Source organism: Diutina rugosa, assembly GCF_008704595.1.
Source record: "Diutina rugosa strain CBS 613 chromosome Unknown scaffold4_size502443, whole genome shotgun sequence".
NCBI classification, from domain to species: domain Eukaryota; kingdom Fungi; phylum Ascomycota; class Pichiomycetes; order Serinales; family Debaryomycetaceae; genus Diutina; species Diutina rugosa.
The window spans coordinates 249873-266567 of NW_022995100.1; the positions used below are offsets into that span (position 1 = coordinate 249873).

General features: G+C 47.1%; 9 protein-coding genes across 9 annotated transcripts; 5 read left to right on the forward strand and 4 right to left on the reverse strand. All coding sequences in view use genetic code 12, as the record gives it.

The window, feature by feature from the left end:
- Window positions 1-420: 420 nt before the first annotated feature.
- On the reverse strand, window positions 421-1161 carry GCN4 (amino acid starvation-responsive transcription factor; the record flags this gene model as incomplete). The annotated part of the gene is made up of 1 exon (XM_034154182.1): window positions 421-1161. The coding sequence occupies one exon, from the start codon at window positions 1159-1161 to the stop codon at window positions 421-423; it is 741 nt and encodes a 246-aa protein (XP_034013577.1).
- A 1235-nt stretch (window positions 1162-2396) lies between these two features.
- On the reverse strand, window positions 2397-3848 carry DIURU_001620 (uncharacterized protein; the record flags this gene model as incomplete). The annotated part of the gene is made up of 1 exon (XM_034154184.1): window positions 2397-3848. The coding sequence occupies one exon, from the start codon at window positions 3846-3848 to the stop codon at window positions 2397-2399; it is 1452 nt and encodes a 483-aa protein (XP_034013578.1).
- Window positions 3849-5065: 1217 nt separating this feature from the next.
- DIURU_001621 (uncharacterized protein) lies at window positions 5066-6358 on the reverse strand (the record flags this gene model as incomplete). Its single annotated transcript, XM_034154185.1, has 1 exon — window positions 5066-6358. One exon carries the CDS (start codon window positions 6356-6358, stop codon window positions 5066-5068), a length of 1293 nt encoding a protein of 430 aa, XP_034013579.1.
- Window positions 6359-6728: 370 nt separating this feature from the next.
- DIURU_001622 (uncharacterized protein) lies at window positions 6729-9719 on the forward strand (the record flags this gene model as incomplete). The annotated part of the gene is made up of 1 exon (XM_034154186.1): window positions 6729-9719. The coding sequence occupies one exon, from the start codon at window positions 6729-6731 to the stop codon at window positions 9717-9719; it is 2991 nt and encodes a 996-aa protein (XP_034013580.1).
- A 525-nt stretch (window positions 9720-10244) lies between these two features.
- Window positions 10245-11720, forward strand: TUB1 (alpha-tubulin; the record flags this gene model as incomplete). Its single annotated transcript, XM_034154187.1, has 2 exons — window positions 10245-10269; window positions 10399-11720. 2 exons carry the CDS (start codon window positions 10245-10247, stop codon window positions 11718-11720), a joined length of 1347 nt encoding a protein of 448 aa, XP_034013581.1.
- Window positions 11721-11874: 154 nt separating this feature from the next.
- Window positions 11875-12792, forward strand: DIURU_001624 (cytochrome-b5 reductase; the record flags this gene model as incomplete). The annotated part of the gene is made up of 1 exon (XM_034154188.1): window positions 11875-12792. One exon carries the CDS (start codon window positions 11875-11877, stop codon window positions 12790-12792), a length of 918 nt encoding a protein of 305 aa, XP_034013582.1.
- Window positions 12793-13296: 504 nt separating this feature from the next.
- DIURU_001625 (pyridoxine 4-dehydrogenase) lies at window positions 13297-14226 on the forward strand (the record flags this gene model as incomplete). The annotated part of the gene is made up of 1 exon (XM_034154189.1): window positions 13297-14226. One exon carries the CDS (start codon window positions 13297-13299, stop codon window positions 14224-14226), a length of 930 nt encoding a protein of 309 aa, XP_034013583.1.
- A 23-nt stretch (window positions 14227-14249) lies between these two features.
- On the reverse strand, window positions 14250-15365 carry DIURU_001626 (putative cystathionine beta-lyase; the record flags this gene model as incomplete). Its single annotated transcript, XM_034154190.1, has 1 exon — window positions 14250-15365. One exon carries the CDS (start codon window positions 15363-15365, stop codon window positions 14250-14252), a length of 1116 nt encoding a protein of 371 aa, XP_034013584.1.
- A 441-nt stretch (window positions 15366-15806) lies between these two features.
- On the forward strand, window positions 15807-16637 carry PRO3 (pyrroline-5-carboxylate reductase; the record flags this gene model as incomplete). The annotated part of the gene is made up of 1 exon (XM_034154191.1): window positions 15807-16637. One exon carries the CDS (start codon window positions 15807-15809, stop codon window positions 16635-16637), a length of 831 nt encoding a protein of 276 aa, XP_034013585.1.
- Window positions 16638-16695: the final 58 nt, after the last annotated feature.

The following is a 16695-nucleotide window of genomic DNA, read 5'->3' on the forward strand; positions in this document are numbered from 1 at the left end:
CACAGGTGGTTGAGAGGGGCTCATAGTGCGACCCCCCGTGTTCAGGTGGAGAGTGAAATTTGACTCGTGCGAAATTAGTCGTAATGAAACGCACACCACTTATCTGTTGATAACGTCTAAAAACGGCGCCACGCCGTTTACTTGAGGCCATCGAAACCAACCCGGCATCAGATGGTCTTGTAGGTGCTATTGTTTTGTACGTTCCGTGCCTTGTCACTGACGTTTAATCAAAATAATTCGACAAGAACGGATATATACGATGGTTAGATCAATGAGAATCGGGTAATTACATTTTACCGCGGGTCAGGCATGGAAATCCATCGCTACTCCGAGACATTTTGCCTAAAGTTATATTTCAGGAACACATTCAATTAATAGGAATATACAAAAAGATTTTTCAGATTTCACATATAATGGTGATTAAAAGCCGATGCCGTTTTGCTTCAACAATTGTTGAAGACGGTGGACTTCGTTCTCGAGAACGGTCTTTTCCTTAGTTAAGGCGTCGACCTTGTTCTCAAGAATATTCATCTTCTCCAACTTTCTCGCCCGCGAACGTCTAGCAGCTTCGGTGTTCTTAGCACGCTTCAACGCTGCAGGGTCCGAGACGTCAACGTCGATCGGAGGAAGCGAAGCTTGACGAGCCTTCTTCGTAGTGCGCGCCTTCTTAGGGCAATCAAGCACCGGGGTCGGCTGAGGAGTCAACTCAAACGCCGACGAGTAAGATCTCTTCGACGGTTGCTGGGCAACCACCGCGGCGTGAGTCAACTTGATTTCGTTCTCACGGATAGCGAAATCAATTTCCTTTTCCAACAGGTCAACGTCTTCTTCAGTGATCGGTTGTTGTTGTTGTTGGTCGGAGAAGAGCGACACCCACTCCTGGTCGTTGACCTTGGCACCGTCAAGCGCTAAGTCAAGGTCGTCGAACATCGGGGTGTGGTCTTGCATCAGGCCAAACTCATCGAGAGTGGTGCTGAAAACCAGTTCAAGCACAGACGAGGGCACAGTGTATTCGCTGGAAGTCGAAGGAGGGCACGCGGCCGGCTCCGACTTGATACCCGGGAGCGAAGCGTTCAAAGGCAAGTTGAATTCGTCCTTTTGGGGCAAGGTTTCAATGATAGTGGTAAATTCAGCCACGGGATCTAACATAGGGGCAGACATTTTGGTAGTAATAGTATCTCTTGTAGTAAGGGTAAGTTCAGGTTCAATCTTTTCAATAATTGTAGCAATAGTAGTAGTCTTTGTCGTTTTGGAAGTAACGGGGAAATTCAGGGGAGTCGTATCCGGTCCATCATAATGGGGGGTAATCTTACAGTAGCATCTTTTCGGGGAGGGGGTAAACAAAACTTTTTAATCCTTTGTTAATCTTTTTCTTTGGAAAAAAATTAAATCTTATAACCTTAGGGGGGTAGGTGATTTAAGCACACATGGTGACAATGTCAATCAAAATAAAACCAGCGGGGGAAGGGAAAATATAACGCAGCGGGAAGTAAACCTGGGGTAAACTTGTTTTGAAAGATTGAAGGATTAAAAGATGCTTAGTGAAAAGAAAGAAAAAAACTTTTCGGCGCGACTACAGAACTTTATAATGAAGGAAGGCTTGTACTGCACCCGCGCGGGTGAAAAAAATTTTCGGAGTGCATGAGTTTGCACGGATTAGGAGATGTTGGTGAGGGGCAACCACTAGCTTGAATGACTCATACCTAGTTACATTTGTCAGAAAAATTTGCACACGCTCATATACATAGCGATTAAAGCTAAATCTGAGATGAAAGTCCGTAGATATACCTGAAGCACTGTTAACTTAGCTGGTCTACACTTATTGACTGCGGTATTATTGGCAATCATTACTTCTGCAGACGTAGGGGACCCCGCCTGGAAGGGAAGGTGGGTGTCGCTCCGCTAATTGACAGCGGTGTAATCTAGGACAATTCTAGTTTTTAAAGGGATTAAGGGCTGCTGCCTACCTTTGCGATTGATCGGGGCTTCGTTTCCTGGTTACTGAGGCTATTCTTATAGTCTTAATTTACTCGCCACTGGTTGCCGTCCAGTGCTCCTAATGCCGGCCGAGGATTCTAGGCCAAATTTGGTTATCATAATCCAGTAATTGGCTAGCCGCACGCGCTTCGTAGCTGCCGGTTGTGTATATAAGCGCCGGAATCGGACTACCGATATGGTTAGGAGGGAAGAAATCCGTTACAATATCGTCAATAACAAAGCTCAACCGGTGGGAACTATTGTAATCAAATTGACCATGCTTGTACCATTTTCGTACCTTCTTTAAACTAATTATACTGAAGAACTACATAGCTGCGACCAGTTCGGATAAGCGGATGTGTATGCTCTCAAGCAGTGAGCGTCACGCTTTTTCCTTGGAAACGGAAGGGGTTACCCGCTTACTTCTTCCCAATTTGAAGCCACTTAGGCACCAGTTTCCCCGAGTTCGACTTGGTAGTGCTAGTGGGAGTGGTTGAACTCTTAGTTTCTCGTGGTTCTTGGGAATCGGCAAAGTTTCCTCTTTGGGATTCCGATTTCACCTCGGGAAGGTCTCGTGTGGAAAGTTGATCTGAGATCGCACCTTCCTTTAAGAATGGCCCGCTGGATGCCACGCCAATAGTTACCAGTGCAGGTTCCCAGATAAGAGCAATTCTCTCACCACTAAAAAATTGCGGGAGATCGTGGAGCCTGCTTCCATTAGTGTCGAACGAGAGTGGTACTTGCTGGAATGGTGGGTAGCCGAGCTTCAAATGATACTTGCCAATCCACTTATCTAAAATAACTTCATCTATGCGCTTGACGATTTGGCCCAACTTGACACTATCAGCATCAGATACGAAATTGAGCTGAAGGAGATTCCGGTCGGGGAATTTAATTCGGATCAAGTACTGTCGAGGGTGGATTGGCTCGTGCTGAGTGGGGCGCGTACGTTTCCCCAGCTGCTGCACAAGTTTGTGGTAGAGTTTGGCCTTGTCCACAGTAAGGGTATAGTCTTCTTCCGGGTTCTCGTATATCGGCATGGGTTGGTTGGTAGGGACGTACAATTGGTCGCCGTCCTTCATCGGCGCCAGTGGTGATATGCTCTCGTCAGCAGTAGTAGGTTTAGATTTGGTCTGAGAATCTTTCCGGGACTCAACAGGGTGTTGGCTTTCGTAGTTTTCAATCTGCTCCTCTTCTCTCGCCTCCATCATCTCGTCATCATTTTCAAGTAATTCAGTCTGTTGTTCGTGAATCTCCTTCTTCAATTCATAAATCCGTCGCTGGCGTTCGGCCTCTAGCCGTTCTCTTTCCACTCGCTGAGCTTCGTTTCGTGCCCGCTGTTCCGCTAGTTGTTTGGCTACAACTTCTTGTTGCTCCTTTTGACGATCGACGTTTGAGACTGGGTATCTTACTCGCATCACCGTATTAGTCGCTGAGCCCGAAACTTGCTTCAATGGTAAAGACAAATCTTGATAAACTGTGTTCATTAACAGCACCTCGATACCTGGTTTGATGATGCTAGTTTGAAGATTGGCTTCAGCGAGCTTAAGCGCTGCTTCAATTGTAACATCATTCGTTGTTTTGACGACAGTCGATGACTCTGGTGTAGCAATTTTTATAGCAATTGCCGAAGGGGTCAGCGTAGTAGTCGCTTCAACATTGAGTTTGACGGTAGAGTTCTGCACTAACTGGGTAAATCTGAGGGGGAGTGATGGATCAAGGCGTTTGCCTTTATGTTCCAACGATGGATCGCCATTGATATTGAAGGCAGTTGCTGCTTGCGACGCCAATTGTCCTACCGTAGAACTCTTGGGTATGCTGATTTTCTTTGATTGGTATCCGTATGTCACATTGACAGTAACGGAGGCCATTGTGGGAGGTGGCGCTGATAGTACCAATGAGTGAGAGTCGCAGCGCGTAGTAGTACTGTGTACGCCAACGTGAAAGTACCAAATAGAATGAACAGTATGACTGAGAGAGTTTATAATTTGGGTGAAACTAGAATTCATAATCTATGTTACATGTCATAAAGCAAACTTTTAAAAATTTACGCACACCTGCCTCAACCAGATAAATTCACGGTTATTGCCAAAATCGTCCAGGTACAGATCTGACTTAAGAATTCAACGAAATCCTCGGAGAACTTCAATATCACGACACGTGACCTACCCAAATCACCCCAAAGCAATGGCACCCGTCGGTTTTTGCAATTGTGTCCGGAGTTCCCGTTTTGCCACTATAGCAATTCTCGATATGCGTGATCTGGTATTCTTCGCATGAAAACTGCACAATGTCGACCCTCGATATAAAGCTAAACGGCCCCCCTTCAAGAATTTAACTCATCCTAACTAGAGCCCAATGAACGCTAAAGACTGGTTCCTCGCATTCATTGGCTTTTTCGGTAAGTACTAATCAGTATCGTCACGTCTTCCATGCTAACGATAGTGCCTCCAATTCCCGTCATCATCAAGCGGGGGCTTTGCAGTTCCGAAACCATCATCGCCATTCTCTTGTGCTTGCTCGGTTGGTTCCCCGGTGTGATCTACGCCTACTACATCATCGCCACTTATCCCTACGAGGAGCGTCCTTATATTGAAATCAGAGAGGAATCCTACGGTGCTACTTAGTAGGTTGTCCTGCACACCCCATACACTCTATCACGTGACCAGTATTCTGCTCACTCCCCTAATATACGCGATGATGAACTAGTAAATTTTTTGGTACGCATAAACTTAAGTTGACCGTGAGCTTTCCTCGAGAGAGCGCTTCTCAAATTCACGGAACAATGTGTCTCTATGCGGAGAATGATTCTTGCCACTGCCTCGAAGTCATTTTGGTTCTGTTTTTGCTCGTTTTGAGTTCAAGATCCACGACTTCATGAATCAGAGTGTTGAGCTGCTTTACTGCTTTGCTTACTCAGCCGTCTACGTAACCGAGGTCTTTGGCACATCTATCATCTTGTAGTCCGACTTTAACTCCGACCTCAATCGCCTAGGCTATCGTTCAAACGTTGATGCATGTGTTATTCGCCTTAAATGATTGCTAATCTAAAACTTACCCTGACTGAGAGAAGAAACGGTGCTTATATCTATGATGTTTCCTTCTTCTCGGTATTCTCTTTCTCATCTTGGCGCCCTTCCTTCCAGAGCCAAAGAGCTTCAATGGCGTAATTGCTCACAGTCAAGTTTGGCAGCTTCAGCGCTTCCGTCAACGACTCAATGATTCTAAGCTCATCAATCACTTGCCAAACCATATCTTCGAAAGTCGATACCATCTCTTGCTGAATAGGATTATTGCTATCATCTTCGACTGGCAAGAAATTATACTTGTGTTTTCCCAACTTATGCAATATCCGTCCTAGAGTTCGAATGGCAATAGCTCGTTGACTCGGAACCACCGAGCGTGCCAAGTGAGCCAATTCTCCTAGGGTATAGCCCGCCATATGGGGGTTTTCTGAGTGGTGGTGAAGACCTTTGTATGTAGGGATTTCGCCACTTTGTTCCAAATCGACAAGATCCCCATTAAAATCGAATCTCATATCACTAATCAGTTCATATGAGGAAGCGATTTTCTCTGGCATGGGCGTAGTCATCCACGAAAGCTTTTCCGTTTCCTTTGGGAGGTTGGGATAGTACTTTTCATGGAGTTTGTCGTAAAACTCAGGGTCATTAATGTCAAGATCATCATCTTGTTTAGGTTGTGGGAAGTGAACAGTGGTCTTCCCCTGATCCTCATCGACAAGCTGATAGTCCTTTGGCGCGACCAGATTGGGTACCATTTCATGTAGGTCTTCAACATCTTCCCAGCCATCCTCTGGTAACTCAATATCTTCATCAAGGTCTTCGTAATTGACAGTGGCGACATCGTCAAACTTCACTTTTTTTTGTGAAGACGACTGGTTCGATGCTGATGAACCTGATTGTAATTCAGCAGGGAGCTCTTTCACCCCCAAGGCACGATCAACGTCCTTAGCATCGAGCGAACTCAATTCTTGAAGACCATTGTTGGTACGGACACTCCCATTCCAAGCGGTTTCGGGCTTCTCAGCTAGTTCATTCACGCGGTTTTCAGTACGCTTCAAAAGGGCCTGAATTAACTTCGGATCAAGTTCACGTAGAAGATCTTCCTTCTCTTTGGTAACTTCCTCTTGGGTCATGTTGGAAATACGATCGATGTTCTCTTGATGAATCTTCTCCGCTTCCAGTTGGGGTTTAGCCGCCAGCTGTGGCTTGAGTGCCTGTGATTGAGCTCGCGACCATCTCGACCGCTTCAGGTTGAAATTCGCTGCTGACGGGAATCCCGTGGTGTGTGCCGACGGTTCCTTAGGAATCACAGGCTCTTGGGGAGCCTCAGTCTCATGTTCAACGATTTCGAAGTCCATATGAACGCATCTGATATTGCGATGATCCTCAAATTCACGACCTGCATGGGGATGCGGAATATCGAGGATCTTCTGGGTGGAAGGGTGATCTGGTGCCTTAAATTAGGAATTGACCGATAATTGAGATGAACCTAAGTAATTGACCATGATAATTTAGTATTACAGCGACTATCGAGTTCCATTGACCCACAATAATTAAATAATCAAGTGAGGCGTCAATTACAGGCTTCGATACGCCATAATATTCCGTTTTGGGCTCGGTTGCTTTGAGCAACTGCTAACCGTAGCAACCGAAAACACGTGATTGACGGGGACCCTAGTCGTTTATAACCAAGGAGATTGCTACTGTGGCCCCTAATTAACTACTATCATGAAGTTGAACTGGTTACTCGGGATTCTTCCCATTGTAGCCGCCAATTTTGATGATTGGAGCAAAGCCGACCTTACGCAATTCCTTGAGGATCGTAATGTCACCGTGCAAAAGGGCGACGACCTTGTGCAACTTGCCGAAGAAGAATTGAACAAGCTTCGTCAACTGCACCGGGTGGAGGTTGACGTTAACGACGAAAACCAACAACATGTGCTTGACTTGGCTACCGACCCTCATGTCGATTTGAACGATTTGCCTTACCAAAACTGGCAATTCCTTGTCTACGAAAAGGGCGACGGATCAGTGGCTGACTGGTTGTTTGACACATGGTCAAATGCTGAGCTTAAGCGGTTTTTGAAGGAAAACCATGTCAAAACCAACGCGTCCAACAAGAAGGATTTGATCAAAGCCATTCAAGACAACTGGAGCAAAATTGTGGCCAAGCACCAAAGCAGTGGCAAATACCCCGGTAGATGGATTTACAAGGGGTGGCTGATCGGTGACTTGCGTCGTTGGTTGGACAATTTTGAAGTTGAATACTCCAAGGATGACAATAAGGACGCGTTGATTGACAAGATCAACTCCATCAGTTACTATGCTGCTAAGGAAGTGGATGACTCCAAGCAGCTGTTGTTCGACTCAATTGGTCTTGCTGACGCCGATATTTTCGACTCATCTGGCAACATTAAGGCCACTTTCTGGGACTCGTGGTCGGTAGACCAATTGCGTGACTGGTTGTGGTACCATGGCTACCTCGGCTCCTCTGGCTACGACGACACCACCAACTTGAACAAGCTCAAGAAGCAAGCGGCTCAATACGGTGATGAAATGAAACTGGACATCGAACTGTGGGTCAACTCTACCAAGGACAAGGTTGACCCATACCTCCAAAAGGGTAAGGAAACTGTAACTGACGCTATCAACGACACTTTCCTTGTTGGTGTCGACAAGTGGTCGAAGAAGCGCTTGCGTCAATTCTTGTCTCTGCGTGGAGTCAAGACGTCTCCTTTCGCTTCCAAGGCACAACTCTTGGATGCGGTGAAGAAGAACCGCAACTTGCCTTTGACGGAAAAGGCCAAGAACAACTTTGAATGGTTGGTTGGCTCTGTCGACACCCCTTTCCTCGGTAACTGGGTAAAGCAAAAGACTGGCGCCTCCGGTAACAGCCGCCCTGACATCTTGCAAAAACTCTCTGACTACTTACTGGGCGGGAACTCTCAAAAGGAATCGTTCAAGGAACAAATTAAGTATTACAGACCCGACTACGAACTGTTCCACCACAAGATCGAGTACCACGTTGAACACGAAAAGGATGTGGTTGAGCTGGATGTGAAGCGTGCTTATGAAGCTGCCGTTAGATACTACGACGAAACTGTTAAGGATATTGAATCTAAGATCGACGAAGCCGAAGATGACATTGATGAGGTTCTCCAAGACATCCAAGACCTGGCGGTTCACTACTCCTACAAGGTGTACGATTCGTTGGCCCTGGGCGCCAAGGAGGTTGGTGATACTATCAACGACATCCACCAGGCAGTTAAGGACTTTGGTACCCAATTATCGGACTACTTGATTGAACTCAGAGAAGACGCTAAGGAGAAGTGGTACGACGCCAAGTACGACGGTGAACACAACATCAAACTTGCGGACTCTAAGGCTCGCCAACACGCTAAGGATGTAAAGAACAATGCTCAAGATGCCTGGGATGAAACTAAGGTTAAAGCCCAACACCACGCCCACCAGGCCGACCTGTACTTGACTCAATTGTATAACTGGCTTTTGGGCAGAGTGTACCAATTCCTTGGCTTGGCTCACCACGACTTGTACCGTGTGGAAAGAGACAGAAAGTACTGGTCGCTGATTGCTAAGAAGTCGGGTTCCTCGTTTGCCCTGGTGGCTTCGAAGCTGGGCGAATGGTACGCTGACGCTTACTTCTCGGCTCTTTCCAAGTCGGGTCATCTGGCTGCTAATGAAGCGATGAAGACTGGTAACAAGTACTACAAGGATGCCAAGAAGAGCGGAGAACTGTTCGCTCTGTTGGCTTCGAAGTCAGGTGCTTGGTATGCCGATGCTTTCTACCTGGTGGCTTCCGAATCGGGTGAGCTGGCTGCTTCTCAAGCTTTGCAAACTGGTCAAAAGATTTACGAGCAAGCCAAGAAGTCGGGCGAAGAAGTTTTGAGCCGCTTGTCTGACGACGCCGAATACTGGAAGTCTGTAGCGTCAAAGTCGGGTCACTCGTTCGCTTCGTTGGCCTCGCAAGAAGGGGAACAGTTTGCTCTGTTGGCCTCGAAATCGGGTGAATGGTACGCCAGAGCCTTCTACTCGGCTGCTAGCGAATCGGGTGAATCGTTCGCTTCGGAAGCCATGAAGACCGGTCACAGCATTTACGAGGATGCTAAACTGAAGGCCGATAAGGCTTTGAGCCACGTCTCTGCCAAGAATGAGGAAGCCAAGAGTAAGTTGAGCAAGGACGCTGATTACTGGGCTCTGGTGGCTTCTAAGTCAGGCAAGTCGTACGCCCTGGTTGCCTCGAAGCTGGGTGAATGGTACGCTTCTGCCTTCTTCTCGGTTGCCTCGAGGGATGGTGAAGCTGCTGCTTCGGAAGCCTTGAAGGCTGGTAACAAGATCTACGAAGATGCCAAGGCTGCCGCTGAAACCGCCGCCGATGACATCGGCTCGATTATCCTGGATGCTGGTGAGAAGGGGTACCAATATCTCCAATCCAGCTGGGAATCGCTCACCGACTCCCTCGAAAACGCTGATCTCATTACCTACTTGCAATCGTTCGGTTACAACTACCTGTTCTTGAAGAAGTTGGACCGTCGCCACCTCAAGAGATTGGCGAAATACCAACTGGACGTCTTCTACGGCCAAACGAAAGACAGCTGGGATCTTCTGATCAGAAAGGCGATCTCTGGTGCCGAAGACCTGTTGATGAAGAAGTTGGGGATCAAGCACGAAACGTGGTGGGACCTGGTGAAGTTGTGGTAAGCGAACGTGTTTGTTAGTGTTTTGTTTAGTTAATGACTACTTACTTGTGATCATAACCGTAAATGAATGGAAAACAGAAGTATCTCTGTATTTCGTCTCCATTATTAGCGGATCATGCCTTTTTAAGCATGATTTGTAGTGGGTGTATGCGTCAGCCGTGGTTGAAAATGTCGCCCACCCTCAGGCCACGCAAAACATTTTTGACTAATTGGGACTATGCCGCGCGTCGTCAATGCACCATGGAGATGATAATCATAACGTCCGCGGATGTTGAGATTACACTACCCCAACACCCGGGCATTGCTCAGTACAAAGCCCACCAAAGAATGAATACAGCTATGTAGACATGTATTGGACCTTCCTTCTTTAGATTGTGATACGGATACTGTGTGGCCTCGAAATACGCGTAATTAAGGATTTTGGTTGATTCGCGACGTGGCGCTACCATAACATTGCGAACAGGTAAACAAAAATCTCAACAAGACGAGGGCTTTTTTTGTTGTTGATTAGCTCCACGCCCACACAATGAGAGAAGTTATTAGTATCAACGGTAAGTACCAAAGTCTCTATGGATACGAACCTGCTCATATCGTACGACACGGAGAGCCCAGGTCCTCGTACCCTGATGGTGTGGGACACAGACCCGCGACGCCCCCCAAATTGTGATACTAACAAATAGTCGGTCAAGCTGGTTGTCAAATCGGTAACCTGTGCTGGGAGTTGTACTCGCAAGAACACGGTATCGGGGCCGATGGTTACCTCAAGGAAGGTCTTGAGCGCCCCAAGGGTGGCGAAGAAGGTTTCTCAACCTTCTTCTCGGAAACCTCCAACCGTAAATACGTTCCCCGTGCTCTTTACGTCGATCTTGAACCTAATGTGATTGATGAAGTCAGAAACGGTCCCTACCGGGACATGTTCCACCCCGAACAGTTGATTGCCGGCAAGGAAGACGCGGCTAACAACTATGCTCGTGGTCACTACACGGTGGGCCGGGAAATCCTTGACGATGTGATGGACCGGGTCCGTCGCATGGCTGACCAATGTGATGGTTTGCAAGGGTTTTTGTTCACCCATTCTCTTGGTGGTGGTACCGGTTCCGGTCTCGGGTCGTTGTTGCTTGAGCAATTGTCTATTGACTACGGTAAGAAGTCGAAGCTTGAGTTCGCTGTTTACCCGGCGCCGCAAGTCTCCACTTCCGTTGTCGAGCCCTACAACACTGTGTTGACCACCCACACTACTTTGGAACATGCCGACTGTACCTTTATGGTTGACAACGAAGCCATTTACGACATGTGCCGCCGTAATTTGGACATCGCTCGTCCTAACTTTAACTCGTTGAACTCGTTGATCGCCCAGGTGGTGTCCTCGGTTACTGCTTCGCTTCGTTTCGATGGGTCGCTTAACGTTGACTTGAACGAATTCCAAACTAACTTGGTCCCTTACCCTCGAATCCACTTCCCCTTGGTATCGTATGCTCCTGTGTTTTCGAAGAGCCGTGCTAACCACGAATCCAACTCGGTGGCTGAAATCACTGCCTCGTGTTTCGAACCTGGTAACCAAATGGTGAAGTGTGACCCTCGTTCTGGTAAGTACATGGCCACTTGTTTGCTCTATAGAGGTGATGTCGTCACTCGCGATGTTCAAAACGCAGTGGCCTCGGTGAAGACTAAGAAGACTGTGCAAATGGTTGACTGGTGCCCCACTGGGTTCAAGATTGGTATCTGTTACCAGAAACCCACTGCCATTGAAGGCTCGGAATTAGCTGCGGCATCGAGAGCCGTGTGCATGTTGCTGAACACTACGGCTATCTCCGAAGCTTGGAGACGCATTGACAAGAAATTCGACTTGATGTACTCGAAGCGGGCGTTCGTTCACCACTACGTCGGTGAAGGTATGGAAGAAGGTGAATTTACTGAGGCCAGAGAAGACTTGGCTGCGCTTGAGCGCGATTACGTCGAAGTAGGCACTGACTCGTACCCCGAAGGCGAAGAAGAATACTAGGCAGTTTTATGTAAACTCCGGGAATACCCATTGATATGTTTAATCTATGAAGCACATGAACCAGTTTCTACCCCTAACTTCACAGTGGCCATCGCCCTCACAGTAACAATTCGCGCTCTATTGAAAAATCTCATCAGCATAATCCCTCACCATCATGGCCACGACAACCCTGCAGCCCACTGACAAGCGGGATTTGTTGAAGCAACCGCTTCATAACATATATATTCCCATCATGCTTATTTTGGGGGGTACACTAATCTTTGGAGTCCAGTACATCCCATACGCGGTGGCCTTCATCGTGGTGGTTTGCTCAATTCAATTTGCCCGGGTGTGGGGAAAGCGGTCGCTGTTACACCCTAAAGTGTGGCGGGACTTTGAACTTATCGACAAGACAATTGTTTCGAGGAACTCCGCTATCTACCGGTTCAAGTTGAGACGGGATGATGAGGTCCTTGACATCCCCCCTGGCCACAACGTTGCGTGTTGCTTCGACATTGATGGTAAGGACGAAATCCGCTACTACTCGCCCATCTCGAATGAGTTTGATGCCGGTTTCTTCGATATTCTTGTTAAGCTGTACCCCAGAGGCTTGGTGCTGTCGCGATTTGCTCAATTGAAGGAAGGACAAACCGTCAAGTTTAGAGGTCCCGTGGGCAAGTTGGACTACGTTCCGAACATGGCCAAACGCTTGGGTCTTGTCGCTGGTGGTTCTGGTATCACCCCCATTCTTCAAGTTCTCACCGCGATCATTACTAATCCCAAAGACCACACTGACGTGGACTTGATTTACGCCAACGACACGGAAAACGATATTTTGCTTAAAAACGAGATCGACCAAATCGCTGAACGCTGGCCTGGAGACAGATTGCGGGTATTCTACACCCTCACCAAACCTCCTGCTGATTGGAATGGCGGCGTTGGGTACGTGTCCAGAGACATGATGGAGGAACATTTGCCTGCTGCTGATGATGAAAACCAATTGTTCATTTGTGGTCCCCCGGAAATGAAGAAATCGGTTAAGGAGTTCGCCCTGGAACTCGGGTGGAATTCAAACAATGTGTTCTGCTTCTGAGCATGCTCGGCTTCAATACCAAACTGTAAGTGCATCGTAAAAAGTTTTAATACACCTTCTTGAATTGGAATTAAGATCGATAGTAGACCATTTTTTTGATACTAATTGCAGCCTGCTATTAGCTTTTTCGTAAGTCAATATGCGGAAAGCAAATTTCATGGGAAACTACTGTATTCTCGATCAGTTCACCACTAAATAAAATCATATTAAACCAATTTCCGAAATTTAATGCACTCTATCTTCTGAATCGGAAGTATGGTGGTCTGGGAACATTGATGGTATGCGGCGTTATGTGCTTGCGCAACTTGCGTTGGGCCCCACTTCAAAACTTCTAAGCAATTTGAAATCGTCGCCGCCCATACTAAAGAAGAGCCAATCATGCCCTCGTTTTCATTTCCAGCTGTTCCAATCCCCGGTCGCTTTGGCTATGGTACAATGAATTTGACGTGGAATCCTCACCCTCCCCCCACTAGCCAAGCCATTGAAGTGCTTCAATTCGTTACCATGAATGAAAAATTTGGTACAAAGCTATTGAACGGTGGTGAGTTTTACGGATCTGACAATGCCAACTTGAAGCTCCTTCAAAAGTTTTTGGAATCCAACTCTTCCGAAGATAATGAAAAGTTGATTATTTCGATCAAGGGCTGCCTTAATGAGAAATTTGTCCCTGATGGAAGCAAAGAAGGCGTTGCCAGATCGATCGATAACATATTGTCATTTTTCCCAAGCCCGGGTGCCAAAGGTCGACCCAAGATTTTGTTTGAACCAGCACGGGTGGATATAACTCACCCCTACGATAAAACCATTAGTTACATTGCTGAATACGTCAAAGCGGGGAAAATTGACGGTGTGTCACTTTCTGAAGTTGGTATTGGCTCAATCCAGAAAGCATTGTCGGTCTGCGCCATTCTGTTTGTCGAACTTGAATTGTCACTTACATGTCAAGACATTCTTCACAACGGCATTATTGAAGAGCTCACTAAGAACAACGTGTCTGTGATTGCTTACTCTCCCTTAGGTCGTGGTTACTTGACTGATTACACTGTCGAACACAAGGATACATTCTTGAATGAAATGAAAGACGGAGACATTCGACGGATGTGTGGCAAATTCGCTCCCGAAAACTACAAACACAATATTGTTCTTGTGGAAAAACTATACAATTATGCCCACTCTAAAAAGAATTGCTCTTTGGAGACACTTGCGTTGTCGTGGATTTTGTCATTGTCGGAAAACCCAAACTATAAAGGTCGTAAGATCACGAAGATCTTACCAATTCCCGGTGGCTCTACTCCTCAGAGAATTGAGAATAACTTGTCAGCACTCGTCACCTTGAGCTCCGATGACTTGAATGAGATTGACAGAATTTGCAATGAAATTCCAGTCAAGGGGTTGCGTTACAACGAAGCTGCTGAAGCATATTTATTTGCATAATAGACTTGCATGATCTATGGAATTTATTGTAAAGCTTGTACTAAATCTTCAATAAGATCCTCGACATTTTCAACCCCAACGGAGACTCTCAACAACTTAGGGGAGCAGGTAGCATCAGACAAAGCTCTCCATTCGATCAAGGATTCCACCCCACCCAAAGAAGTGGCGTGAACGAAGTACTTCAATTTAAGAGGGAGTTCCTTGGCCGTTTGTTCGTCGGGACACTCAATGGAGAATACGGGCGAGTGACCGTTGGGCATTTGTTTAGCGACAAACGGTTCTGTTTGCAACAGAGAGTGGTAGATCTTCGCCAACTTAGGAAGCTTATCAATGTCATCATGGAGACGCTTGACAATTGCCGTGGCCAGCTTCCATTGACGGTCAACTCTCATTTCGAAAGTGCGCAAAGACCGTATCAAAAGAGAAGCTTCAAGGTTGGCGATGTTGGTACCCAACAACAAGCGGTCCTTCAACAACTTGTCCTTAGTTTCATCGTCCTTCACAAGCAACAAGCCCGCAAGGAGATCCGAGTGACCACCAAAGAACTTTGTGGCTGAGTGCATGACAATGTCAGCTCCCTGTTGGAAAGGATCTTGAATGGGGGGAGGAGCAAAAGTGGAATCGACCACAACTTTGGCACCATACTTGTGCGCTTTGTCGGCATACTTTTGAATGTCAATGCATACCCCTTCTGGATTGACCGGTGTTTCAAGATGAACGACATCACCCAGCTTCACCACACGATCAAACTCGTCATCCAAACCAATCTGTTTCACGCCGTAATTTCTAGTCAAGATGTCAGCAATACCATGGCAACCATGGTATGCTTGGCCAATGGCAAGCGTCTTCGGGTTTAAGTGGCACATGGCGGCATTGAATGCTGCCAAACCACTCAGGTATACCACACACTTGTAGCCAGTGATGTGCTCCACGATAGCCTCCACTTGTTCCGAGTTGGGGTGCGATAATCTGGAGTAAACGGGATTGTCAAGTAAAGGAGGACCGTCCGCAGCCTTGATCCATGTAGATGGATCCTTAGAGTACTTGTATGTCGTAGCAACGTTGATCGGGGGGACCACGTCGGGGACTCTGCTCAAATCGTCAGCGCCATGAACACCTTCAGTTGAAAGTCCAGCCATTGGATTGTAAGATATGTACTACATACTAATCAACTTCGCGCTTGAGTCACCCATTCAGTGTATGCAGCGATTATGCAATATGGTAATTAACCACCGACGCTTACATGATCGATATTCATATACTTTAGGGAGTAGTAGCAGTGCCTCTCTGATGAGAACGATTTTGATATATAGTCCACATACATGCGAGAACCCTAATATACTCCACTGCTGTACGGCGACGGAATTTTCATGGCAGTCGCGCGGAACTTATTGCCTTACCCGTTAACGGAAGCTGTTGGCGAGGATTCATGTCTGCGGCAATCAACCCCGACCTGACCTTCCCCACGTCAAATCATACTTATATCATCGCCTAGGTCCATGTATGTTGTCGCAGCAGCAGCAGGTCTCGTCAAATAACCAAAACGCGCATTTTTCACCTTGAATCTTCATACCAATATAATGAGAGACAACTACACATTTACCATTCTTGGAGCTGGGGTCATGGGGACCGCGGTGGCCAACGCCGTTCTCAAGGGCCACCCTGAACCTTTCCCCGGTGAAATTAGAGCCTGCACCCATGATGAGACGTCGATGGAATTGGCTAAGACCAAGTTGAGCCACGAAATTGTGCTGTACTGCTACGGCCCTGAAAACAATGCCAAAGCCGTCAAGGGCGCTGACGTGATCTTGCTCGCCTGCAAGCCTGACATGTACGAAAAGATTCACGATGAAGTTAAGGACTCGTTGACCGGCGACCAGCTTGTCATCTCGTTACTTGCCGGTGTCACCATTGAAGAGTTGATGATTTTCTCCAAGAACATTGCCAAGGTCATGACCAACACCCCCGCTAGATTCGGTTGCGGTACTGCTGGTATCGCCTTCTCGCCTGAAGCCGAGAAGAACCACGAAGAATTTGTGTTGAAGCTCATCGACACCGTTGGCATGGCTTTCAAGATCCCTGAAAAGCAAATGGACATTGCTACCTCGCTCATAGGCTCGGGTCCCGCTTTCTGCATGTTGATGATGGAGGCCTTAATCGATGGGGGTGTGCGTATGGGCATGCCTTTCGAAACCGCCAGAAAGCTGGCTGCTAAGGTCATGGAAGGTACCGCCAAGATGGTACTCGAAACTGGTGAACACCCTGCCGTGTTGCGGTCGTTAGTGTGCACCCCTGGTGGCACTACTATTGGTGGGCTTTTAAAGATGGAGGATGGCAACGTCAGAGCCGGCATTGCTCGCGGCGTTGAAGAGGCTGCCATTATTTCCAAGTCTTTCTCTAAGAAGAAGTAATTAGAGCTGTGTGTACCCAAAATTAAGTAATCATGGTCTCAGCAAAGATGTTTGTCAA